Source organism: Mauremys mutica, chromosome 4 (assembly GCF_020497125.1).
Source record: "Mauremys mutica isolate MM-2020 ecotype Southern chromosome 4, ASM2049712v1, whole genome shotgun sequence".
In the NCBI taxonomy this organism is placed as follows: domain Eukaryota; kingdom Metazoa; phylum Chordata; order Testudines; family Geoemydidae; genus Mauremys; species Mauremys mutica.
Genome location: NC_059075.1, coordinates 105,554,741 through 105,580,311, shown reverse-complemented (window position 1 = coordinate 105,580,311; position 25,571 = coordinate 105,554,741). Strand labels below are relative to the sequence as shown.

General features: G+C 41.3%; 2 protein-coding genes across 5 annotated transcripts in view; one reads left to right on the top strand and one right to left on the bottom strand.

Moving 5' to 3' along the window:
* The window catches only part of TMEM86A (transmembrane protein 86A), a 121,643-nt gene that overhangs the window by 90,212 nt on the left and 5,860 nt on the right, over positions 1-25,571 (bottom strand). For 2 of the 4 annotated variants that reach the window (XM_045012350.1, XM_045012352.1), the window contains 2 exons: positions 19,253-19,319; positions 9,473-9,549 (listed from right to left, as the gene is read on the bottom strand). The gene's annotated coding sequence lies outside the window, so the exon portion shown is untranslated. Of the gene's footprint in view, positions 1-9,472; positions 9,550-19,238; positions 19,320-25,571 lie in introns of all 4 variants that reach the window. The other 2 variants (XM_045012349.1, XM_045012351.1) reach the window with 2 other exon arrangements.
* On the top strand, positions 1,447-23,747 carry SPTY2D1 (SPT2 chromatin protein domain containing 1). Its single transcript, XM_045012354.1, has 8 exons — positions 1,447-1,757; positions 12,012-12,126; positions 12,768-13,892; positions 13,923-14,254; positions 14,456-14,636; positions 15,699-15,858; positions 18,554-18,631; positions 19,847-23,747. Exons 1-8 carry the CDS (start codon positions 1,698-1,700, stop codon positions 19,941-19,943), a joined length of 2,148 nt encoding a protein of 715 aa, XP_044868289.1. The 5' UTR covers positions 1,447-1,697; the 3' UTR covers positions 19,944-23,747.

Below are 25,571 nucleotides of genomic sequence, written 5' to 3'. Positions count from 1 at the left end.
CCTGTCCCCTGACTGCCCCCCTGAACCTCTGCCCCATCCAACCACCCCTGCTCCCTCTCCCTTGACTACCCCCTGGAACTCCCTACCCCTTCTCCAACCCCCAGCCCCCTTACCGTGCCACTCAGACCAGCGTGTCTGGCTCCATGCAGCTCCAGACACATTGCTGCCATGCTCCCCCATGGAACCTACAGCCCCCCCCCACACACCCCTCAGCACCTGCCTTCCAGATTTGAACACCTCAAAATTCAGGAGTGCTCAAGCTCAGTTTGGGCAACTGTTACTTCATTTCTCCCAAATCAAATATACTGATCCACTGTAACTTGCTGTAGAAAAAGCAGGATAAAATTGAGCAAGAAATGCTTATTAGCACTGGAATTGCTATTTTCAACAGCCATTGCCTTTTCATTTGTTTAAAAGGAAGACAGTGATATTGCATTGGCAAATTCCCCATAGAAAGAAAGAGTGGAACAAAAGAATAATAAAGGCACCTCAACTTTTCCTCATTTATGGAGGACAGTCTTATAATATGCATTCCAGATATCCTCCAATCACACAAGCTGAAAATTGTTCCACTTTACTGCAGCTCTGTAACCATATGGGACCCAATCCTGTCTGTGTTTTGTGCATATCCAAAATTCCTGCTGAATGACCTGCCCTGGGAGCGTGACCAGTGACCCAGGGCTGGGGAGGCAGGAGGTGTGTGGGGGGGGGAGGCAAGGCACTGGTGGGGGGGAGCCCAGGGCTGGGGCAGCAGCAGGGTGGGGGGAAGGCACTGATGGGGAGGAAAGGAGGAAGCCCAGCACTGGGGCAGCAGGGGGTGTGGGTCAGTGAGGGGAGAGCCCAGGATGGGGGGGTGTGCAGGGGGGAGCCCAGGGCTGGGACAGGGGGCAGCCAAATTTTTTTTTGCTTGGGGCAGCAAAAAACCTAGAGCCGGCCCTGCTGGGTTCCCCCAGCCGCCGGAGTCCCAAGCCCTTTAATTTGACCCTGAGGGTTCCCAGCCACCTCTTCAGCTGGGAGCCCCCAGTTGATTTAAAATAAAGTATCACCTCCCCAGCCCCAATCTTCCTTTTTGGCCCACAGCTGTTTTGGTGGGGCGGCACTGGGGAAGGAGGGTTTGTTTCCGCAGGGCTGGACGGCCCTGGGGTGGGGTGTTTCTGCAGGGCCGGGAGGTTTCGGCCCTCAGCTGTTTTCTTTAGAGTAATGTGGCCCTCGCCACTTTAGGAGTTGTGCAGGCCTGGTTTAGCTGATTCTCACCTACTTGTACCCTGGTGGTAACCCTGATTCCCCCACCCTCCCCGCTCCTTGGGGGCGGAGCCCGAGCTCTGATCCCACCCTGGAGACTGGCTACAGCCCCGGCCTGAACCCCTCCCGTCCCTGCGCCTGGGGGGCGGGGCCTAAAGCCCTGATTCCGGCTCCCACCCGCCGGGAAGAGGTGGAGCCTGTAGAACCCGAGTCACGTGTTGTTGATGACACGTGTCTCAGGCACGGGAGGAATGTGACGTTGGCCAGGAAGTGACATATGAAGGTGGTGACGTGTACGAGGTCATATAAGACGTTGGCTCGGCGCAGTCGTCGGCTGTGGGGGGCCGGAAGTGGTCAGGGGGGAGTCACAGCTGGAGTGAAGCCTCCGCAGCTGGGCGGTCTGGGGCCCGTCTCGCCGCCGGCCCGTCGCCTCCCGGAGCCAGCCCCGGGCAGACATGGATTTCCGGGAGATCCTGATGGTGGCGTCTGAGCAGCAGGGGCTGAGCGCGGTGTCGGTGAGAGCCCGGGGAGGGGGGGGGCGGCGCTGAGGAGGAAAACCCCGGGGGAGGCTTTCGTGAGAGCTGGGGGGGCCTGAGCTGGTAGGTGGGGGCGAGTCGGGGGGGGGGGCCCGGGCTGGGCGGGGGGAGCCACGGGCCGGGCCGAGCCTTTGGTGTCACTGCCAGCCGGGAGTCTGTTGTCCGTTCCCTGGAGCAGCGCGGCGGGGGCCTTTCCTGCCCCGGCTCCCAGCGCGGCGGGAGCGGAGTGGGCTTGTCCTCCGCCTGCTCTGTCCGGCGGCCCGGAATGAGACGCGCCTTCCGGTGAAATGTTTGCAGGGAGCTGCAGTTACTGGGGTCCCGGTGGGATCATCCTTTTCCTTGCGTTTAAAATAGAGTTGACGTTTGTTTCCAGTGTGGGACAAAGAGGCAGAAAGAAAGCCCGTCCGGGAGCAGCGCGCTTCCTAAGCAGCCCCAGATCTTTTCTAGCTTTGATCGCTGTGGAATGAAGGAGGCAGCTGTGGCAGGTGGAAGACTGCAGTGTGCTGGGATTAATTTCTTTTTTTTTCTATGTAAAACATTTAAAACCAAATTAACGTCAGCCTTTGTTCGCTTTTACAACAAACAGAATAAAATCAGTTTTATGTGGAATTAATGTAGATTTGTGTATAAAATGAGCCAATTAATTGGTACACGTGAAATCTGAAAGCAGGTAGGGGCAAGTAGCCTGGTGGTAGTACTGTGTTAGGTGGTTTGGATTCCCTGCTCCTGTCTCTGCTACCCTTGACTGGCAAGGGCTGAAATTACTTCTAACACAGTGTATCTGTTTGGTGGGGGCAAGGAACTTTTCTCATTTTCCAGTAGTGATCCCTCCAGCTAACTAAGGAAATTTACTGTTGCTAAATACTGTAGTGGTCGTGTCCATTCTTCAGTCAGAGCTTTGAGGTTCTGTTTCCCTGGTGACATTTGATATCTTCACTTATCTTGGTGTAGACGTTGGGCTAGGGTGGAGGCATTTGCTTTTTGGTATTAATGATGAATCAGCAATTGCAGGAAAAACAGAACCTTTAACTTTTGTCTTGATGGGTAATTCATTTGCCTGTATGTTGTATTCTATCCCTAACACTTGATCTGTTTCTGTCTTGTAGTAGTTAGATGTCTTGCACCTTTAAAATTATGTCTACTCCGTTTTCTCCTGCAGTTTTAATGGAATACTTGTATTTGCTTCCTATCCTAAATAGTTGCATGTTGTTACTATGCATTGTTGAGACAGCTCTCATTTCCATATCAGAGGTTCTATACTATTCAAGGGCCCAGTCTTGCTCCTGTTGCTTTTAATAGGTGTTTAGCCATTGTCTTCAAAGGAAGCTGGATCAGCAGGATTTACTTGCATGGTTAACTTAATTGTAGAGTGAAAAAATGCATTTCAGGTGTACAGGAGTTGAGGCTTCCTTGTCTCTCTGTGCTGGTATAAGTGAAATTAGTGCAACTTCTGCTTGTAGGCAAGGCCATCTGTGTAGTGTGGAAGGGCTTAGGAAGGGTTGCTATTCTCAGTGAGGTGTGCAGGGGGGAACTCTGCTGTGTGTGGTCTTTTACGTGCAGCTGCTAAGGTATAGGAGAGGCTATTTCTTGTGGGCTTCTGAAGATAGACATCTAAGGCACCCCTACCTGCTGTTGACTTCAAATGTAAGGGACAATGTGGTTTAGTGTAGTCTAGCAGAATAATTCCGGATTATAGAATTTACACATGCTATTGTCAGTTCTTTGCAAACCAGCAGGACAATTAAGAACATTTTGTTTTATTTTTTCTTTTAGAAAAACGTAAGAAATTATGTGACGAGAATGTTGAAGTTGTACAACTAAGGACTCACACTATGGAAAGTCAATTAAGTTATGGTTTCATATGCTAGGTAACTCTCCCCTGTCTGTGTATTCTCTGCAATATCATCTTTAATGATCACATACACTGTATGCAATTTAATACATTTTTCTATAACCTTAGATACACAGTAATACAAGATGTTTGTGTATGCCTGAGTTTATGAAAGCCATTTGTATGAAAGGTATACAATAAACCATACTTTTGCATCATACATCATGTTAAATGTACCATACAGAGTAATTAGCAAAACTTCCTGGCATATAAATGCCACAAATTCACAGCTAGATTAGTGTCTTTCTTAACTGACTTATTCCCTGAATTTTACTCAAGGAAGGCTTATTTACTATCAATAAGTTTTTAGTATGTGAGTGTTAATGAAGACAATATGTTCCACTTCATGACAATGAAAAAAAATAGGGTGCTGCGCATATGCATCTGATTTGTAGAAAAGTATATTTGTATTTTTTAGAACTAGTATGTGGTCTTTAAGTTAGATTGTATTGTTGTGCGTGCTCATTAGGGTCATAGATAAAGTGTGCAACTTCACTGTAGCCTTTTCCTGACTTCTGCTTTAACCTTAATGTTCTTGCAACATAGTTTTTTGGGTGGAATAAAGTCATTGGCAATGAGATTTTTAAAACTGGAAAACCAAAACTGGTTGCTTAATGTTGTCACTGAGGGAGTGTGGAAAGGCTGGGTATTTGAGCAGGTCAATTTAAGGGCACTGGCAAGCTTGCTCTGCAGTCTTTCCCATCTATGTATCATTCATTGGCTTCAAGACTTTAGAGGGCTCTGAGGTGGAGCTGAGGATGAGGGTCTTGGGGTACAAGAGGGGGATCTGGGGTTGAGGGGTTCGGAGAGCAAGAGGAGGATCAGGGGATTGGGGCACGGGGGGGGGTGCTCAGAGGTGCAGGTTCCCAGTGACGCTTACCCACAAGCAGTTCCTGGAAGCATGTTCCCCCTCCTGCTCTGAGGCGCAGCCAGGCAGCTCTGCATGCTGCCCCATCTGCAGGTGCCATCTCTGCAGCTCCTGTTGGCTGGGAACTGCAGCCAATGGGAGCTGCAGGGGCGGTGGCTGCGGACAGGACGGCGCGCAGAGCTGCCTGGCCAAGCCTCCACATACTACTTAGGAGCCGGAGGGGGGATCATGCCGGCTGCTTCCTGGGAGCTGTGCGGAGCAGGGCAGACCCCTGACTCCATTCCCCGGCGGGAGCTGAGGGACGGATTAAATGGTCTGATAGGCCGGATGTGGCCTTCGGGCTGTAGTTTGCCCACCCCTGATCTAGAGCCTCTGAATCCCAGACTTTTGAACTCCAGGCAACAATTCAGAGAGGAGGGGCTGTAATTGGGTCTAGCATAGAAACAGCTTGGCTCCAGTTTGGACCATAAATTGTTATTTTAGGAGGAGAAATTAAGGTGGGAGTCTTCCTTGGAACTGGAACAAAAACACTACTTTCAAGTTCATCAGCCAGAACATTTGATCAGTCATTCAACATCCTTTTCTGGCTGCATAACTGGTGTTGGTTCTATCTTTATGTTCGAATTTAAATATGCTTTTAGTAGAAAAGGTTTATAATTGCTTCATCCCATTAAGTCTCTAAGGAGTTGCCCTTTGCTAGAAGCCAAAGTGGTGTTGTCCATCACTTATTTATATAAAAGGTTATCTGTGTGAAAGTTCACTAAATTTGTCATTATCAAAAGAAAAATACTTTTTTCAAAAGAAATTAAGCACTTTTGTCAATAATGTTTAGTTAAAAACAGTGATAGTATAACAAATTACAACTCCTGTTTGCCAACTAATGCTGCTACATGACTGGTGGTTAGGTGGTCATCAAAAGCTTCAGTGGCACAATAAGATTGCCAAAGACAGTCATAGACTGAACATCCAGCCAGATTGTCTTAAGGACTTAGCTAGAGATCAGTTGGAGTGGTATTTGAGCTGCAAGGAGGCTGTGTCCCTTTGGAATTTGCATGGATGATGATGATGGTGAATGATATTATTGCATCATGTCCCAGTAAAATTGTATACCTGTTCATCTCCCCATAGAAAATCAAGTTCAGAAATAATAAAATGTGTTATAAGTAGTAGTTTAATTCAGAGAGTATTCCCATTACAAGGTAAGAAGGGAAATGTTGGCTTTTTAAAAGAAAACTCCTTGTAAAGTTATCAGTAAATACAACCATGAGTATATACATCTGGGTAATGGGCTTATTAGACAGATATTGCCAAAAGTTTCCATAGCAGCTGCAGAAAAATGTTATGCCCCTTGTGGTGCAGCTGCAAGTACATATTTACCTGTGTGTTGTAGATATTGTGTTGTGCAGTGGTTTCAATATTATATATTTAGTATTCAGCTCCAGCACAGGTTTCTAGTGTGACCTTGGGTAGGTCACTTAGGCCCAGATCTTTGAAAGTATTTAGATGCTTAACTTCCATTGATGCCAATGGAAGTTTGGAACCTAAATGCCTTTCAGGATTTGGGCATTAGTAACTTGATTAGTAACTTAATCAATGGGAGTTTTACCATTGACTTCAATGGGTGCAGGATTAAACTCTTGTCTCCATTTCCTCATTTGTGATAAGTGGAGACTTCTCTACTTCACAGAGGTGTTCTTTGGCTTAATGAAGATAAAGTACTTTGAGATATTTGGATGGAAGATACTATAAAAGTGCAAAATATTGTATATGCAAAATAAAATTACAAACATTTTAACACACACTTTGAGAATAGTTACAACCAAAATCACCCCTTTATCTAGTTCTGTTCTCTGACTGCTGCGAGGAACCTCTCATCAGTAACTGAAATGTTTAGGTTTTCAACCTTTTTTCATTTGCGGACCCCTAAAAAATTTCAAATGGAGATGTGGACCCCTTTGGAAATCTTAGACATAGTCTGTGGAGCCCCCAGGTTGAAAACCATTGTTCTATGGTAATGAAAACCTTTCACAGACCCCTTAGACATAGTCTTCAGACCCCAGATTGAAATCCACTGACAAGGGAGATCTCTTCTACTTCTGATGAAGGGCCAATCCTTATTATAGAGAATTTATAGAACACAGCAATTAGAAACCTGAAAGAGAATAGGACTTAAATCTCATGGAGGTCACCCAGAACTGAAACAACTTTCCTCCAGACCTGCACTGATTGAAGAGAGGTTATTTTATGGTAAACCACATTTAGATATGTGGTAAGTGAATAAATTGAACCATGTGGACTAGTGCTGATGGATTTAAATGGCTGCAGTGCAAGTTAAATGCTGAAGAAGTAGCCTCCAGCAGAATTTGCAGACACATGGATGTCAGTAAAATGGTTTATAGTGCATCATTATAAAAGCCCCTTCCCTATAAAATTTCTTTCTATGACTGAGAAGTAGCACCAATGCACAAACAGCTATGAACAGGTCAAGCCAACAGAGCTTATAACCCAAAGTGTATACTTGAAAAAGGCTGTGAGCAGCTGAAGAGAAAAGACTTACTGGTGCTCATTGGAATGTGTATTACCTCCTCTCATGGGCAGTGGAAACTTTGGGCATGTTATTTCTGCATATGAAATACGAAGATGGGACCTGATGTAGAGTAAAAACATGACACGCCTACCCACAGTCAGTCCACACTTAGCACTGGTCTGTTCTAGGGGCGGGGATTGACTTAAGATACGCAACTTCAGCTACAATACAGTACTGGAGTCGACAGGAAAGTGCTCGGGGATTGATTAATCGACCCCTGATAGATCAATTGTTACCTGCTGATCCGGTGGGTAATGTAAACCTGCCCATACAGGGTTCATATAACTGTGTCTCACCTCATAAACCAGAGCCTAGAAATACCATCCTATTAGACCAGTGGTTCTTAACCTGGGGTGCATGCACCCCCTAGGGGTGCGAGATGCCCTTTCTGGGGGGTGTGAGACATGCCAGATATTTTTAGAAGGTAAATCATCGAAAACACAAATTAAGCACAGGCGCGTAAGTACAACTACTTTGTTTCATCAAACCTATGTATTTATTAACATACATTTTTAACAATTACTGTAATATATAAACAAAAATATATCTAAGTTTAAAGAACTGATCTACGTCAATGATTTTTGATAAGGGGTGCGAGAACATATTTTGATTTTTGATAAGGGGTGCTAGAACATATTTTGAGAACCAAAGGGGTGCAGGCTGCAGTAAAGGTTAAGAACCACTGTATTAGACCAACTTCTGTATGACAATGGGCAAGCCATAGGATGTGATATAAAATGCCGGTCTTGACTGAAGATTTGTGTTTTATTCTGAGCTTGATTTGCTTTCATAACTGACCTCTAGGGTCCGGCAGAGTTTGTGACCAAAATGTATGTAGGGATCTGACTTTTCTTTTTTTTTTTTAAATTAATCTCTATTGCTATGTAGAAGACACAATCAAGGGGAAATGACTATATGGGAGGGAACAGTGGAACTTGCTATTGATAAATGTTGTCAAATGCATAAGCAGAAAAATATTTTTCTGTGATCTTTTTTAGCTACCATAATCTTCGGTTTTATGAAAATAACATGTATAATTTTCCAAATGAACGTCAACTTTGAGGTTTTTGAATAGTTTACCTCGGTAGTTCTCAGCCATGAGTATGTGTAACCCTGGGGGTACATACACACAGGTTTTCCAGTAGGGGTTGGTTGGCTGTGGGCAAAATTCAGGGAGGATGAGGTAAAAATTAGCATCCTCTGAGCACGAAGGAGCCTCGGAGGAGGATGGTGAGGAAGAGAATATCTTCTAACAATAAAGCTCATCAGTGGGATGAATAATTTTTTCAATACTTTAAGGGACACAATGTACAGTTGAGGAAAGGCGCTTCCAGTGCCCAGAAGATGAGCCTTGAAAATGTATCTTGTATTTTGTGAGAAAGCAAAGCCAATGTGGTACACTTCAGCAATATTTAGCCATGGAGCTGATATCAGTTGCTACCCTGAGAGATAATCAGTGTTTACAGTTTGAGAAGCACACTGTTCCAGAATAGCTTGACCTGCTCTTTTCTAAAGGCTGTTTTTCCATTCCTTTGACAAACTTTCTGATAACCGTGTGAAACTTGATTGGTGTAACTGCTGCTTACTTGGTAAAAAGTAGGATGTTCATGCTTATCTTGTCTGTCATTCCAGGAAACTGATGTTGGAGTAGCTCACAGTTTAGAGTAATCATTGTGTGGATGGTTCTGGAACAGCTTTGTGCTTCAGACCAACTGTTCATTTTTTAAATAGAGCTAAACTTATAAACCTGTTCTGGTTACTCATTTCACAATGCTTACAGACAGAGTTTGAAGAAAATACTTTTTGGAGCAGAACTAGTGATTCATAACATGAGAAATACTGTAAATAATTTGAACAGTGTTTGGTAGCTGCATCTTCAAGATCAAATAGAAATGATATTTAGAAAGCTTCCTTGACTGGGAAAAACTCATTTTAAAAATATTACTATATACTCTTGTACAAGTTCCCACACAAATGGTGTTGAGAGGGATTGCTTGTAATGCCGCTTATTCACCAGAAAGCAGTGTATTTTGCTGCATTGTAATACAGTGCTTAAAAATGCTTCTCTAACCCTTAATTTCTTTATAAGCCTTTCTAATGTGATAGATCATTCTGCATTTGGCCCTGCTATCTGTAAAGCATTCTTTGTCCTCTTGTACAAAGCTCTTAAACAAAATTTCTATTTTGTACATTCATTATTTTTAAAAATCATTTGTAGAAATTGAATGATAAATTTTCAAATGTGAATTTACTGTTGGTGAAATGTGTTATCAGCTTTAGGAATGAAATCATCCACAGAGCAGTAATATAATAGGTAGTAACAGTGCAGGGTTCTCTAAACTGCTCACCAGTGTGCGTCAACCTTGTTCTGGAAGGATCTCTAAGAATGAGAGGGTAGTCCAGTCTTTGTCCTTTCAGTCTGAAACTGTCAACAAAAAGATCAGTCTTGATGATGTGTAAATACACCTCTACCCTGATATAACGCGACCCGATATAACATGGGTTCGATATAACACGGTAACCCCAGGGCTCCGGCAGCGAGGCTTGGGCGGCGCTTTAAAGGGCCCGGGGCTCCAGCTGCTGCAGGGAGCCACGGGCCCTCTAAATCGCCTCTGGAGCCCTGCTGCTGCTACCCCCGGGGCTCTAGCAGCAGGGCTTGGGTGGCGATTTAAAGGCCCTGGGGCTCCAGGAACTGTTTAGTTCCCCGGACATTTTATTTTGTACCCAACAGGAAAGTTGAACTACTAACAAAACTGCTATTGGTGCCTTTCAAATGAAGGGCCCAACCCTGGAAATCTTTACTTTCTCTAGTTGTCGTTACTAAGATGATTAGTCTCACTGATTTCAATTGCAAGTGCAAAGGATTGTTGTGTGTGTGAGTTAAGAGCTACTCAAAGGAGTAAGAGGTTTGCAAGAAGTCCTCAGATTGTGAAGATACATTTTATGCATAGACATATCTATCAGTAGATACATTCAGGTTGTAGAAAGCTCGTAAACTTGATGCTGAATGTCAGGTTTTGCTACTGAAATGAGATTGTGGTTTTTTTAGTTTTGCTTTAGCAATTTCAGGAATTACTAAAAAGCAACTTTTAAACAGCTGCTACAGGAGCCTTGCAGCTGGTGTTCTAAGAACCAGTTTTGTCTTAGTGCTTAGTAGAAATAATCCTCTGAACCTTGAATCTTAGTAAACATATTTGTTTTAACACATGCTCATATTTTTATATAGAACACTCAAAGCATTTGTGTTGGTATGTTGCAGTCTTCATCAGAAATTAGAGCTAAAAAACTCCAATTGGCCATATACTTAAGTATGAGTAAAATTACACTGCTAACCAGTTTTTCTACCTCCTAGGTATTTGGCCATCGATTTCTTTTTCCAGATGTTACCCAGTACAATGATTTCTTAAATTGAGTGTCTTGGTGGTGATACTTGTTGAATGAGACTAGCCACCCCCCCGGTGATGGTGTGTTTCAGCATGCTGCCAGCTGTAGGAATACTTACGGTTTCATATATGGCAGGATTTCAGCTCACTTCCCCCAGGCAATTCTTTCAAATGAGGGAAATCTCAAAATTTTACAGAGTGATTTTGTTTCACCTAGCAGTCCAGTTAGCTAACAGCTTTTGCTTATTAGCAGAAAGGAAGATATACACTCTCTAAAATTACCTTTCTTTTCTTTGGGTTCTCCCAGCTGCTTTTGGATTTAACTAATTTCCCCTATTTCACTTAGCTTATCCATTGTCACCTTTGTTTCCTTCTCTAAACCTTTTTAGTTTGAAGTGTGTCTTTTATATAGGGGAAGACGTTCCAGTAAACCCCTAGTTTCTCCTTTTTACTTCTTCTACTCCTTGGAAGTTCTGTGTGATAGTAACCCGTAAGCCTCGAACTAAAATAACATCAGTTTCACACCTTTAATTATGTCAGAGCAAATCTTTGTGTGGTCACACATTTTGGATTAAGAGTATCCTATTTGGATGTAATGTAAATTGATTTTTTACCAAATTAAATTACATCCAAAGAAATTATTCTTAATCTGACAGTAGGGTCCACACACAGACTTACATCAAAAATAACTAATCGTATAAAATAGAGCCAACATAGTTATATTGATTCCAGTTTGTATGGAGGCAGACAAGGAAGGCTGAATGAAGCCTGTAAACTCTTTTGATCTGGAAAGGGGGAGTCATCCAAGAGTGAGGTGTATTACCTCACTCTCCAGACAAAGGCTCGTGTGTTGTGTGTGGTACTCCTTTCCCCTACTGAGTGTAGAGCTGCATCTGGGTCCATTCTAATGGCTGTTTCTACTAGACCACTGGTGTAGCTATTGCACATGTTGTCAATCTCCCTCCTTTTCTCACTTTTTTTCCTCTTCATCCCTTCTGATTTTCTTCTGTCCTCTCTTTTGGTCCATTTCCTCCTTTCTGGTTCCTTGTCCATTTTATGCCCAGAATGGCTCATTTTGTACATAGGACCTGTTCCTGGGCAATGCTGAGCTGCCTCATTTCTTGTTGGAAGTCTGTTGCTTAATGAATATTGCCTTTCATCGTTAACATATTTAAAGCCAGATAAATCTCTGTTACTAAGGTTTTGTCTACACTAGCACTTTTGTCAGCAAAACTTTTGTCGGTCAGGTGTCTGAAAAAACACACTCGTGACTGACATACATTTCACCGAGAAAAGCACCAGCGTGATGTTGGCAGGCGAGCGACTCCTGCCGAAATAGAGAGGCTGCATAGGAGACTTTACAGCGGCGCAGGTGCAGTGGTACAGCTGTCCGTAGTGTAGACAGCCTAAACTTCTCATTGATTGTGATTTTCCCATTTAGTAAAAACGGCTATATATATTAAAACCTTTGTTTTCTTCTGACCAATTTGCTTTCTCTTTGCAGAAAAGATACAGTTTGGCAGTAGGCCCTCCCAAAAAAGATCCAAAAGTCAAAGGTGTCCATTCTGCAGCAGTGCAAGCTTTTCTGAGGCGGAAAGAAGAAGAAATTAGAGGAAAAGGTACCTGTTAAAGTTGTTCTGAGTATTCCCTACTGGAGAAGAACTCCTTCAGTGACTCTCTTTGGGACATTTTTACCCTACTCCTTACGTGCCTTTGAATATCATTGTTATAGGTCTCCATTCTTTGGAATGTCCTTACATAATTGCTGTGGAGTCAGAACCCACTGTAGAGCAGTGATCCTCAGGGCTGCGCACATTCTCCTTTGTGAATCCAAATGTTTGCTCAGCAGCACTTCCGCACTTGCTGTCAAAGCAGCCAGAAAGGACTAATAGCATGAACCAGGAGCAGGCACAAGGAATTGTTCTGAACTTTTGTACAGCTTTTAATATTGAAAAAACTGTATTTAACAGTGTCTGAAAGTGACAGAAAGCCAGGATTCCTGACTTTACATCACAATATTGTGCCTTTAAAAATTAGACACACTAACCCCATCTGGATTAATTTTAAATCTTTTGGCTATAGACTTTATTCAAACCATTGGTGTTTTAAAGTTGTGTGTATGTTCCCTATAGTTGTTGTTGTTCAGACTGAACGGTAGCCATGTTCTTCATAATATTTACTTAATCCCTCTGGAATTCTTCATCTCCAGAAATTTAGATTAGACGTGACTGAAAAATCTTTTCCTGATATTCTTTTACAGAACTAGAGGCAAAAAGGAAGAAGGAGGAACTTCTAGCTAAGCGTATTGAACTGAAACATGACCGAAAAGCAAGAGCTATGGCTTCACGGACAAAGGACAACTTTTATGGCTATAATGGCATTCCTATTGAAGAGAAGCCTAAAAAGAGGCAGACTTGTGAAAATGTCAATCAGTGCACAGATGCAGAATATATGACAGAAGATGAGGCAGAGCTGTTTGAATACAGTCAGACTGAATCTGAGCATGAACCAGAGGACTATGAAGAGAAACCATCCAAAGCTGCAGTGAAACCAAAGGCACCTCCCAAAAGTGCTCCTACCCCTATGAACTTTGTAGATCTTCTGAGGCTGGCTGAAAAAAAACAGTATGAACCAGTAGAAATAAAAGTAGTGAAAAAGACCGAAGAAAGGCCAAGAACAGCAGAAGAATTGAGAGAAAAAGAATTTTTGGACCGGAAAAACAAAAAAGGGGAAATCCAGAAAGAGAAAAAAAAACCTGAAAAAGAGATTAAGAATGTAACTGCATCAAGTTCTTCAAATAAAGTGTTTTCTCATAAAGCGTTTATAAATGCAAAACTTAGCAAAAACTCAGTGGATAAACGTTCCTCTTCAAAAGGCAGTTTCCCTTCTCAGTGTGGTCCTGATAAGAAATCCAGTGGGCCTGTGTTTAGCGACAAACATGCAAGGTCATCATCTTCCTCCAAATCCAGTCAAGTGGAAAAAGCAAAAGTTACACAAAATGGACCTTTAAAAAGCTCATCGAGTGGCATCCATAGTAAATCTTCAGTCAATGGAGTAGGAAAATTTGGGTCAAGCGCACATACACCAAGCTCAAAAGCACCCACTAATGGGGCTCAGAAACTACAATCTGCTAAAGAACCTAGTCTGAAAAAATCTACTTCTGTCCATACAAAACTGGGTAGTGCAGCACCCCCTCAGCATGAAATTGTTAAAAATTCCAGCTCTGGGCGGCCGGGGAGCAGTGCGGGGATGGGCGGGCCTGGGCGGCCGGGGAGCAGTGCGGGGATGGGCGGGCCTGGGCGGCCGGGGAGCAGTGCGGGGATGGGCGGGCCTGGGCGGCCGGGGAGCAGTGCGGGGATGGGCGGGCCTGGGCGGCCGGGGAGCAGTGCGGGGATGGGCGGGCCTGGGCGGCCAGCCAGCAGTGCGGGAACGGGTAGGCCAGGGAGCAGTGCGGGGATGGGCGTGCCCGGGCGGCTGGCCAGCAGTGCGGGAACGGGTAGGCCAGGGAGCAGTGCTGGGATGGGCGGGCCCGGGCGGCCAGGGAGCAGTGCTGGGATGGGCGGGCCCGGGCGGCCGGGGAGCAGTGCAGGGATGGGCGGGCCCGGGCGGCCAGGGAGCAGTGCTGGGATGGGCGGGCCCGGGCGGCCGGGGAGCAGTGCTGGGACGGGTGGGCCCGGGCGGCCGGCCAGCAGTGCGGGAACGGGTAGGCCAGGGAGCAGTGCGGGGACGGGTGGGCCCGGGCGGCCGGCCAGCAGTGCGGGGACGGGTCGGCCAGGGAGCAGTGCGGGGATGGGCGGGCCCGGGCGGCCGGCCAGCAGTGCGGGGACGGGCGGGCCCGGGCGGCCGGCCAGCAGTGCGGGGACGGGCGGGCCCGGGCGGCCGGCCAGCAGTGCGGGGACGGGCGGGCCCGGGCGGCCGGCCAGCAGTGCGGGGACAGGACCTGGAAAGTCATTCAGTTCAAGCGTGGGACCTGGGCGACCAGGCAGCAGCTCAGTTGCACCTCCAAAACCTAAGTGCACTGTTGTATCAGAAACAATCTCATCTAAAAATCTAGTCTCCAGACCAAGTAATGCACCAATGAATGGAACGAGACCTTCTCCAGGGCATAGACCAGTGTTTCATCCACAAGGTATGCTGTTTTCAGCAAATAATGTTTTGTGTTATAAATGTTTCATGCATTACTTGTTCCTCATTTCTGAGGTTGAAGTTGATCGGAATTGCCAGTGAATTGTAGATAGATTTTTCTAAGTGTATCTGATAGCCAGAGTTGCATTCTGAAGAGTGCCACTAAATAGCAGTATGACTTTTTCTCTCCCCTTGCCACTCATTGCAATATTTCTTTCCTTTTCACCTAACGCTTACACCCAAGAAAATAAGATCCTTAGGTAGGTGAGGTCTTTTCCAGGGAAAGAGAGAGAACAAAATTAAAAAATAGAAAGGAAGGAGGGAGGAGTCCAACTAACCAAAAAAAAAGTAATTAGCTCTTTTCAGGTAACTTCTATAAACACGAGCTGCTTTTTAAGGATAGGTGGGTGAGTGGCAAAGGGGAGAGAAATGAAGGATTCCTGAGGCCCAGGTGCCATTTAAAATTGTGATTAATTAAATTTTAATAGTGCCATCTGTTCAAGGATTTCAAAGCACTTCATAAACATTAGGCCCTACAACAAACCTGTGAAGTATGCGTAGTAAGTGTTGTCTGGATTTACTGTACCTTTTTGGCATGGGGAAGTGAAGTTTAAAAAATAAATTTTTTTGTAGTTGTAAATAGGATAGCACTTTTGCAAATCAGTGTATTTGAAATTCCACGGTTGAGCAAGTATGCAGGCATACATTTACCTTTCATCCTGGCAGTTCCTCTGGGATGCAGTTGACTATAATGATGGGAAACTTGGCTTGTACGTGGAGCTTAGAGGAAATATTTCCTCTTGCTGAGACTCTTGGAATGTCCAAATCAGTTGTTTTTTTAAAAACTCAGTCTTGCGGCCCAGAGCTGCAAATTGTACTCCAAATCATAGATATACCTGCACTGAGTCCAGTGAAATCATTTATTTATCAAGGAGAAATAAAAGGAGAGAAGTAATGGGGAGGAGCATAAATAGAAAAATAATAAAAATAATAATTTCAGTAGTGAAGATTATTTTGTGACAAATGGGTTACAGAAGTTGTAAATATTTTTACTCTTTCTTTTTAGGTCTTCCAAGGCCGTCTCTTCCACCTATAAGTTATAAAAGGCAAATAGAAGATGATGAAGAATATGATTCTGAAATGGATGATTTCATTGATGATGAAGGGCAACCCCAGGAAGAAATATCAAAACATATTCGAGAAATATTTGGCTATGATCGGAATAAGTAAGAGAAATTAAGATGTAACAGTATTTTCATGTCCTGCATTAATTTTGTTTGACCAGCTCTTTTCTTCTGAAACTGTAAATTGTTAAACACTTTAGGGGAATTCTTTATTACAGCTTCTTCTAATAGGCTAGAACTGATCACAGAACTAAAAATTAATGGTAGCTTAGTTACAAGTGATCATTACTTGATCACATTTAAAATGTGCAAACAGAAGAAAGTCCAAACCAGTAGTGTATATATATACTTGATGCTTTAACAGAGCCAACTTTACAAAGCTGAAAACAATTATGAGCCAAATCAGCTGGAAGGAAGAATTTAATCAGAAAAAATGTGAATGATAATTGAGGATCATTTAAAAACATCTTACTAAATGCTCCACAATCCACCAACTGAGGTGGAAGGTCATGGTGGTTAAAAAAACCAATTTGATTTAGAGGGGAAGTGAAGGCATCTCTCTCTCTCTCTCTCTCTCTCTCTCTCTCTCTCTAAACTATAACAAATGGAAGAAAGGAGATGTTGACAGTGATGAATATAAATTGAAAGTTAGGAATTATAGAAAATTGATAATGAAAGCAAAGGAACACAAGGAAAAATCTGTAGCCAGCAGAATTAAGGACAATAAGAAGGACTTTTTAAAATACTTTGGAAACAAAAAGAATCCTGACAATGTTATTGGTCTATTACTAGATGGAAATGGTAGAATTATCAATAATCAGAAAAGACAGAAGGGTTCAATAATATTCTTGTTCTGTATTTGGGGGGGAAACATGAGATCATCTAATCACATGGTGATTACGCGCTTTCCATTCCACAAGTATTTCTGGAAGGTGTTAAACAGAAGCTACTAAAGTTAGACATTTTTTAATCATCAGGTCCAGATAACTACCCTCCAAGATTTTTTTAAAAAGCTTGCTAAGGAGCTCACTGGACTGTTAATGTTGATTTTCAATAAGTCTTAGAGCACTGGGGAAGTTCCAAGATGAGGAGAAAGCTGATGATGTGTCAAGTTTTAAAAAGGGTAAATGGGATGTCCTGGGTAATTATAGGCCTGGCAGCCTGATGTGAGTCCCAGGCAAGATACTGGAGTGGGTGATATGGGTCTCGATTAACAAACACTTAAAGGAGGGAATGCAGTTATGCAAATCAACATGGCTTTATGGAAGATAGATCAAACTGACTTGATATCTCTTTTTTTCTTGAGATTACAAGTTTGGTTGATAATAGTAATAGTGTTGCATAATATATTTAGACTTCTGTAAGGTATTTGACTTGGTATTACATGACATTTTGATTAAAAAACTAGAATGATATAAAATTTTGTAGTAATGAAACATAAATTACAAAATTATCAATTCTTCGAGTCGCCGTATGTGATAACGGACAATACATATTTCCAGCCCTGTGGTATTTAATGCTTTCTATGGAAGCCTGTAGTATTTCACAGTCTCTTCTAAATATTTATGCTCTATATTCAACATCATAGTATCTTGTTGCCCAAGTGTAAAGCTCTGTAGCTAGCTCTTCAATTTATGTTAACTGTTCTGTCAGAGGGTCATACCTCTGATATATTTGTTTCATAGAGCAATTAACATATGCGACACACTGACCCAGAAATTAAACCTTTTATTTGCCTTGTTTCATACTCTGCCTCCTTTCTTAAGGTATACTCCTCTACCCCGTTATAACGCGACCCGATATAACATGAATTTTGATATAACACGGTAAGATTTTTTTGGCTCCCGAGGACAGCGTTATATCGGGGCAGAGGTGTATTTTTAAACTTAATGATATTTCAAAAACCTCAGTTTTTCTTGATAAAACAACATTTTCTTTAACAGTGTGGCAACCCTAATAGAGCTGCCATGTAAGCACAACCCACTGTATGAATTAATTAGTGTGAATAGTGTCAAGTGAACATTTTTGACCTGAAGATTTGTGAAGAAGTATTATCCTTTTCTGCTTGCAATTGTTCTTTCACAGCTGTCTTACCTATCAGTATAGCTGTCATTAAAATATCATGACAGTTCAACCACAAGAGGTGACCCCCTCAAACTGTTGAATTGTGTGAAGGAGGAAGCAGATGCCTACTTTGTTTCTACTTGACTTTCATTTGTCTTTTTTTGTGGATGGGAAGGAAGGTGGGTAACTAAACAGTCCAAAGTCCCAGGTGAGGAAAAGAGCAAAACTATTCAAATAAGAGATTAAAAAAACCTGGCATATTGTCAAGAGCTTTTCTTTTACAGTGTTGGGCTAGTGGTTCAAAGACTAAATCATATGGATACATTTTTTTATTTTCTAATGAATACTAGGAAGGATTTCAGCCTTTTCCATATTATGCTGTTATGGACACCTGGACCCTTCAACAGCAGGTCTGGTATAGTTAGTACTGCAACAGAAACAAAACAGAATGAGCCGTGTCAGGTGTTCTGCATAGGACAGGACATGCTTTCTGTAATTCACTATTGAACGTGGGTTAACAAGTACTCGGTTAAGTAAGTTAAAGTATGCTTATTATTCAGCGGGTTAAAACTTGAGTTTAATTTTTTGGAGAAATGTAATAAGGTATCTATCAGGATAATCTTTTATTTTAAAAAATCTTGCCTATTCTTAATTCAACCATATGTATTAGTGTTGATTAGCTCTAATTTTTGTTTCTCATTATATTGGATTAGATATAAGTATTTTCTTTCAGATATAAAGATGAAAGTGATTATGCCTTACGTTACATGGAGAGCAGCTGGAAAGAGCAACAGAAAGAGGAAGCCAGGAGGTATGAATAAGATTTAAGTTTTGTTAGTAAGAATTTTCTTCTGCTTACTACTAGAACCTTTGTCATGCAGCTGAGTTAAAATGGACATTTTTCAGGTGAAATTTGGTCCTAAATATAAACTTTGTGAAAACGGGCTTACATAAAACTTAAGGCCAAATGTCTTCCATAAGTGTCTTATAGTTCCAGTCAAAAAATGTTAACAAGCCTTGTGGTTTATCATTTAAATATTGTAGAATGTTTTTAATTCTTGAGAGCTGGGGAAAGGAATTGACTAGTAAATGCATATATAAACATTGTCCAGACACAGAAATGCAAAATATAGTAATAATAAAATAATGAAAAATGAAGCAGATTTTTGAATTTCAGTCATGCATATCTGGGGCAGCTCTTTAGTGGCAATATATGACACAGGCCAACAGTCTGTAGTAGATTTTTATCATCTGCATGGTTTGAAGGTGAATGTGGTGCGGTTATAAAATCTAATCAGTGTTTTACCCCAGCTACTGAGTACTGGGACTCAAACATGGAGACAGAGTTGCGCACGTTTCCTGTTTCCATTATTGGGCCTTAACGTTGTCCTTTAAAAGATGTGTTAAGTATTGCATACTTGCAACTTCTCACCAAGGTTGGCCAGTAGGTCTTGATTGCTTCCCCAGGTACAGCTACTCTTCCCACAAAGTTAGTCAGCCTGCAATATAGAGTTATGGGGATCAACTGTCCAATCGATTACTTGAATGCTACACAGCAACTGCTCTTCACCAAATTGTGTGATTGGGACCATGAAACAAGGGTTTTTCGGTGTTGATCACTTATCTCCCTGTTCAACTGTTTTTGAAGGTTTAGATGCTCCCCTTAAAAATCTAAGGGAAGAGTTGTATTAATTGTAAAGCACCTGTGCAAAATATCTTTTTCTCTCTACCCCAAAATGCTTTTAACCAAATATCCCAGGCTTGTTGTGCATCCTTCAAGTGGAGAGAGATCTTTCTAACCCAACAAACCTAAAATTCTGGGTACCATGCAGCTTTCATTTAAAAAGAAAAATATCTTATGCCAAACTTCAATTATTTGAATACTTGGTGTATTTAATACTTTAAGTTAAACTCTAAATTTGGGTTAGTTACTTTTTCTACATGAAAAGAAGAGCAGGAGTTATACACATTAATGTCTCCTGGGTAGCAGTGTGTAAAGGATTTAGTATCTTCTCTTATTTGGCAGTTTGAGACTTGGTGTCCAAGAGGACCTAGAAGAGCTGAGACGTGAAGAGGAGGAATTGAAACGTAAGAAGCAGGCAAAGAAGCTGAGGACACATTAACTGATTTACAGTGATTTTGTTCGGTTTTTCTACTATCCTGGTCACCCCTTTGCCTCAATATTTCAGCTCCTCTTATAGTATAACTTCTGTTTTTATTTGCTTATTGGTGAGCAAGAAAATATGTAAAGGGAGGAGAGGGCATAGAAAAACAAGGCTTTAGTTTGACCCTAAAATATTTATTTTTAATACTTGCCAGGGTTAATTTTTTACAAAAAGAAACTAATGCAGATTTTTGGAATAAAAGCTATTAATGAATGTTTCCATTGACTAAATTAGTTCAAAATGCCAGCAGAAATATTGACTAACTATGCACTGGCTTGCAAGATTTCTGTGGGCCCATACACCAGTAAATCAGACTTGCATTCTTCGTTTGACATGTGGGGGGAAAAGAGATGAATGCCATTTATGTTCCTTAGTTACTTTTGAGAGATAAAAGTACTGCTTTGTGTCTTAAATCTCTTGGATTAGGATCCCTCAAAATATTGAAATATCCTCTTCTGTTCAAAACAGCTTGGTTGTAAATTTCAGCCATTGCCAGTAATGTTTAAAGCAATAAAATATGTTTTTCTGATTTGAGAACCTTGTGTCTTAACAAAAATAGTAATTAAACAGAAGAACCTTTGATTTCTAAAAAATGCTTGTCATTCATTATACCTTGCATTTAACAGTGTGACCAAGTTTACATTGGCATTTTTTATGTCTGGAATGTCAATGCCAACTGATTTCAGTAAAACACAAATAAACATTTTTCCTGGAAAATAGGAATTTGCAGCGTTTGTATATAACTAGTGCTTTTTAGCTCAAGCAAATGCTTAGGAATTTTTTTCTGCCCTGCAAATCTTAAAATTGATTTTACAGTTTCATCTGTTTTTACACGTTGAGTGTATAGTACACTTTTATGTTTTCTCTTGCATTAAAAATCAGGTTTTTATAAAATATAAAGCAGTTATTTATGCTAGCAATTGCAAAGTCTGGAAGAGTACATTAGAATGAAGTTGTGTGAAATACAGAATTTTCAGATTTTTTTTATGATCAAGGCAAGATGCATTTGCAGTTCCTCTGAGATAGCAAATAACTTTGCAGTTGTCATGCTGAATTCAACTAGTGAATACTTCTGATTTAATTTTAGCAAACCAAAAATGTATATGTAATGTGTATCAAGAGAGTTCCGCCCTCTATTTTGATGCCCATATTGCACCTTTATTTCAAGCTATGCACTACAAAGATAAGTTTCCTCTAAGTAAATAAGCGTGTAAACAATAGGCACACGGTTCATCTAAATCTGCAGAGATTGCACTCTGGATTCACAGCCCTAATCTAATGATGCATTACTTTTTATCCCGCATGCTACATAGTGTGTGGTCTCAACAAAGAGACAGTCACTGCTCTACTCTGCTTCAAGCATTAGCTCTCCATTAGTAGTCCTTCTACCATTAGATACTTGAACTGTTGCTAACCTCTAATGCTAGAAGCAATGGGCAAAGTGTTACAAGGTTATTGGGGGTAAGTGGAAGAGACTGGCCAAGGAATAAGGAGGAGGTGGGGGAAGAGAAATTGCATGCAAAATGAGTAGATACACAAGGCAGGAGAGAACGTAGCCTATCAGAGAGCATTTCTTGTCATTGCTGCCTCCAGAAACACCAATTCTGGCATCAAAGTGGAAGGACCAATATTGGCAGCAGGTGACCTGACTCACTGTAAGGAAAAAAGGGGCATTGTCCTTACTATAAACTGTTTTTGGCAGTGGTGAAGCATTCCATCTTTTCAACACATTGCTAAAACGAATGAACCCTTTGGATAGTGGTTACAGGTTTGTGTAGTAGTAATTGACAGAGATACCCAAACGAAGGTAATTAACAGTGCGCCTCTGTATTTTTTTTAAAAACTGTTATATTGCATAACATAGAAACTGATCCATCTCTATTGTACTTGCTATATATATATACACACACATACACACACACACACACACAGATGCAAGATACTGTAACCTGATTGGCTGATTATTTACATGCCATTTTATGTTTGCTCTGCTTAATGGGACCAGCTGAATTGTTTGCTGTAGTTTCTAGAATTATCTACTCAAGACAATGAATGTTGGGACCATGACCAAGTGGCTGTTCATTTTTTTAAACTGAATTGAACCTCTAGATCTTTGTCAGCCCAGATAACTATATTAGCCACGAACAATCATCTGAATTGTTGAAAAAAACTTTGGAAATGAAAAACGTATTCACTGTTTGATCCACTGACATTTTTTAAAGTGTGTATTAGAAAATGACACTTCTAAAACATTCAGTTTAGAGCTAAATCTGCCTTTCAGATAAAAATAGGTGAAATAAAGGCCCTGATTATTCTTTTTTTACTTCTGTAATTGGCAGAGATGCTGTAATTAACCACTATTGCAAGATTATTTCAACTCTTTTATCTTGAAAGCACCGTGTTGTCATTTGTCTTGTAGAAGATGACTGGAATATTGTCTCCATTGCCAGCCTTCCTCAAACAATGTACACCTTGTGCTGTATTTGTTCCCTCATAAAATAATTATTGTTTAATTTTTTTTATATTTCATATAGAAATTTAATTCACTCTTTGCAGTCAAGACCTACTTTCTCATAGCTAATATGGGTTACTAATTTTTTTTAAACTTTGTACAAGTTACTAGATTTTAATTAACATGTCTTTGTACATTTACTGCATTCTTACTGCTTGTAAATCAGCTAGGAAAGTATTAAAAAATTATTTTATATCCAAAAATCTGTTTACTCTCTACCAGATAATTAATTTTATTTTGTTAATGTAGTCAATATCTGATGAGACTTCAAAAGACTTTGAAGTAAAAAACAAACAAAAAAAAACCCCCATTGCCTATTCCTGCTTATAAGGATTACATGTTAAGCTAGTGACGTTCATCATAATTAAACGTTTATTTTGGTTTTTAGATTTAAATTCAGTGTTTGAAGATGTGCCTTTTTTTTACTAAATTGGGTCTAAAAAAATCTATTCATGAATGTAGGAGTATAAAAAAAAATACAGATTAGTCTGTTTCTGCTATCACAGATGACAGATCTTTAAACTTGATAGTCTGAAATGATTAGTTTTCATAAAATCTTTCCAGGTCAGGCTTCGACTGCACAATTACAGTAACTATTTCTTTACCTGTATTACTAAAAGAAATTAAGGGCACTTTGTATTAGACTTTTTGAAAATGTTTTGTATTTACAATTCAGCTGTGCTTATACATCACAGCACTGTCCTCGGGCGGTCAGGGTAGTGCATCACAGGAAGCCTTAGTGTGCAATTCTGTGCTGTGCTTTAAAGTAGAAATTTTTCAAAGTAGATGAAATCTCTTCACTGGAGTCTGGAATTATTTTTGTGTAAACCCCGAAATTGTGCAGGAAAACTTTTTTTTTTTTTCATTTTGAAACCTAATTAGTATCTGAAGCATATTTCCCAATACAGCAGGAGACCAAAACAGAGAGAGAAAATATATGGAGAGAGACTGGTGATTAAATTGTGATGAATATACTTGACTTTTATTTATTCTGGTGCGTGTGGTGCAATATTGAATTGTCAGTGTGTAATTGAATGCTTTCTGTTTTAGCCTATGATTTTCTTTGGGTGTTTCATTTGTGCACAGTGTCTTTTTACAAAATGTGACAAATCAGGTAAAAACATACATAACTGTTTTCTGGGTGCTGTCAAGAAAGTGTATACTTTTACATATGCTGAGTGCAGATAAAAGTTTTGCATATTATGTATATAATAAATTACAGGTATTAAACATTTTATTTATCTTTGTCATTGGTTTGCATTAATTTATATACAATTTATGCTATTTTTTTCCTCCTAGACTCCTTACAAGATACTAGGTGAGCCCCAGTTGTCCTAAAGGGGAAGAAAGTGATCAGAAGTGCTCATATAGCCAATCTGAATGTATGGAAATCTAGCAGAGTAACTCAGCCATTCAGGAAAGCAAATTTTGAGACTGCACAGTGACAGGCCATCCCTCCACTCAGCGCTGACTCCATCCTTACGCCCAATGTATTTATAATGAGACTTTTTGCCTAGTTTTGCTGACAAGAATGGTGCCCACAGGGGAAGTGGAGGAACAGTGAGCCATAGACAGTTTCAGGTCTCATTATGACAAAGCTTTTGTCCTGTTATTGACCAGCTTCTGAAATATAAAAGATTTGGAGCCTGTTTCTCCATTGCCTCATCCCTCATGGTGGTTCACTTTTATGAAAATTGGGTGTAAATCAGTACTGTTCTGATTTGGTAGCAATTTACGCTCCTTGCATGAGAGTAAATGAATACACAGGGTGCAAAGTAGTGGTAATCAGGCCATCTGCTTCCCTTTTTTGGGAGAACAGAATGGGTTAGTGCTTTTGGGGTACACTTAGAAGCAGAAACTTACTCCAGGGGAGGTCATATTTTGCCATTTTAACATTGAATAGTGTCCTGTTAATACCGTGTTTTGCTTTGAAGCTGTGGGTTTCCAGGTGGTGTTTCCTTTTCTGCAGCTTAATTGCAAGTTAATTTATTTAAAATAATTTGTAAGATTTCTTGATCACTAGATTCTTGGTTACACTGAGCATATTACATTGTAATTTTGTCTTTGTGCAGGGATGTAATTAGTTTCCTGGGGTAACTGGGCCTGTTTAATGTCAAGCCTTCCCTGCCTGTGGCTGGCTTTTTATGGCTAGTCAGTCAGTCAGCGGCTTTCCCCAGAACAGATCTGGTGCTCAGGTTGCCTTTGGAAACTTCATTTACAGCTCTCTGCACTGGTGTCAGCTGAACTGTTTCCATCCTCTCCCAACTGACTTCCCCCCCACCATTTCCTCTAGATTGGTAAGTTTTTTCAGGTCAGCCCATGCATTTCTGGTGCTGTTTGTGCCCAACTCCTCCATTTTCCTCTTTTGGTGAAAAGCAGGCCACTAGTGCTTATTTCCCCCCCTCTGGATGGGCTTGTCCTGTGGATTAAGTTTGTTGAAGGCTGCCCTGTTGCTTGCTGTGGTGCGGGTGAATGGTTCAGCAGACTTGGCTCCATGTGCAGTGAGACTGGTAGCCAAGTCCATTTCAAAATGTTCTGCATATTTGCATGTTCACGGCAGATTGATATTGTAGAGAATAAGAGCTTTTTTTAATAAGCACAAGGGCCCACTTCTGAATTTATTTGCACTCATCAAGCTAGGGTTTTAAGCCTTCTAATTGCTCAAATTTGGTGGCAGTGTTATAGTTTCTGACATTTGGTGCCACTGTACTTCTGCCCATTTTATATACATCAGACAAAGGATCTTGGGTTCTGGTGGTTTCGAGTCCTGTGTACACTGGGTCTTTTGAATTGCTTGAGTTATGCCTGGTGGGTCTTGCCCACATGCTCAGGGTCTAACTGATCACCATATTTGGGGTCAGGAAGGAATTTTCCCTCAGGTCAGATTGGCAGAGACCCTGCGGGTTTTTCACCTTCCTCTGCAACGTGGGGCACGAGTCACTTGCAGGTTTAAACTAGTGTAAATGGTGAATTTTTTGCACCTTGAAGTCTTTAAATCATGATTTGAGGACTTCAGTAACTCAGCCAGAGGTTAGGAGTCTATTACAGGAGTGGGTGAGGTTCGGATTAGCTGA

Coding starts and splice junctions, on each gene's coding strand:
- SPTY2D1 (XM_045012354.1), top strand. CDS start 1,698: ATGGATTTCCGGGAGATCCTGATGGTGGCGTCTGAGCAGCAGGGGCTG. Junction 1,758..12,011: donor AGGGGCTGAGCGCGGTGTCG/GTGAGAGCCCGG, acceptor TTCTCTTTGCAG/AAAAGATACAGTTTGGCAGT. Junction 13,893..13,922: donor GCCTGGGCGGCCGGGGAGCA/GTGCGGGGATGG, acceptor CTGGGCGGCCAG/CCAGCAGTGCGGGAACGGGT.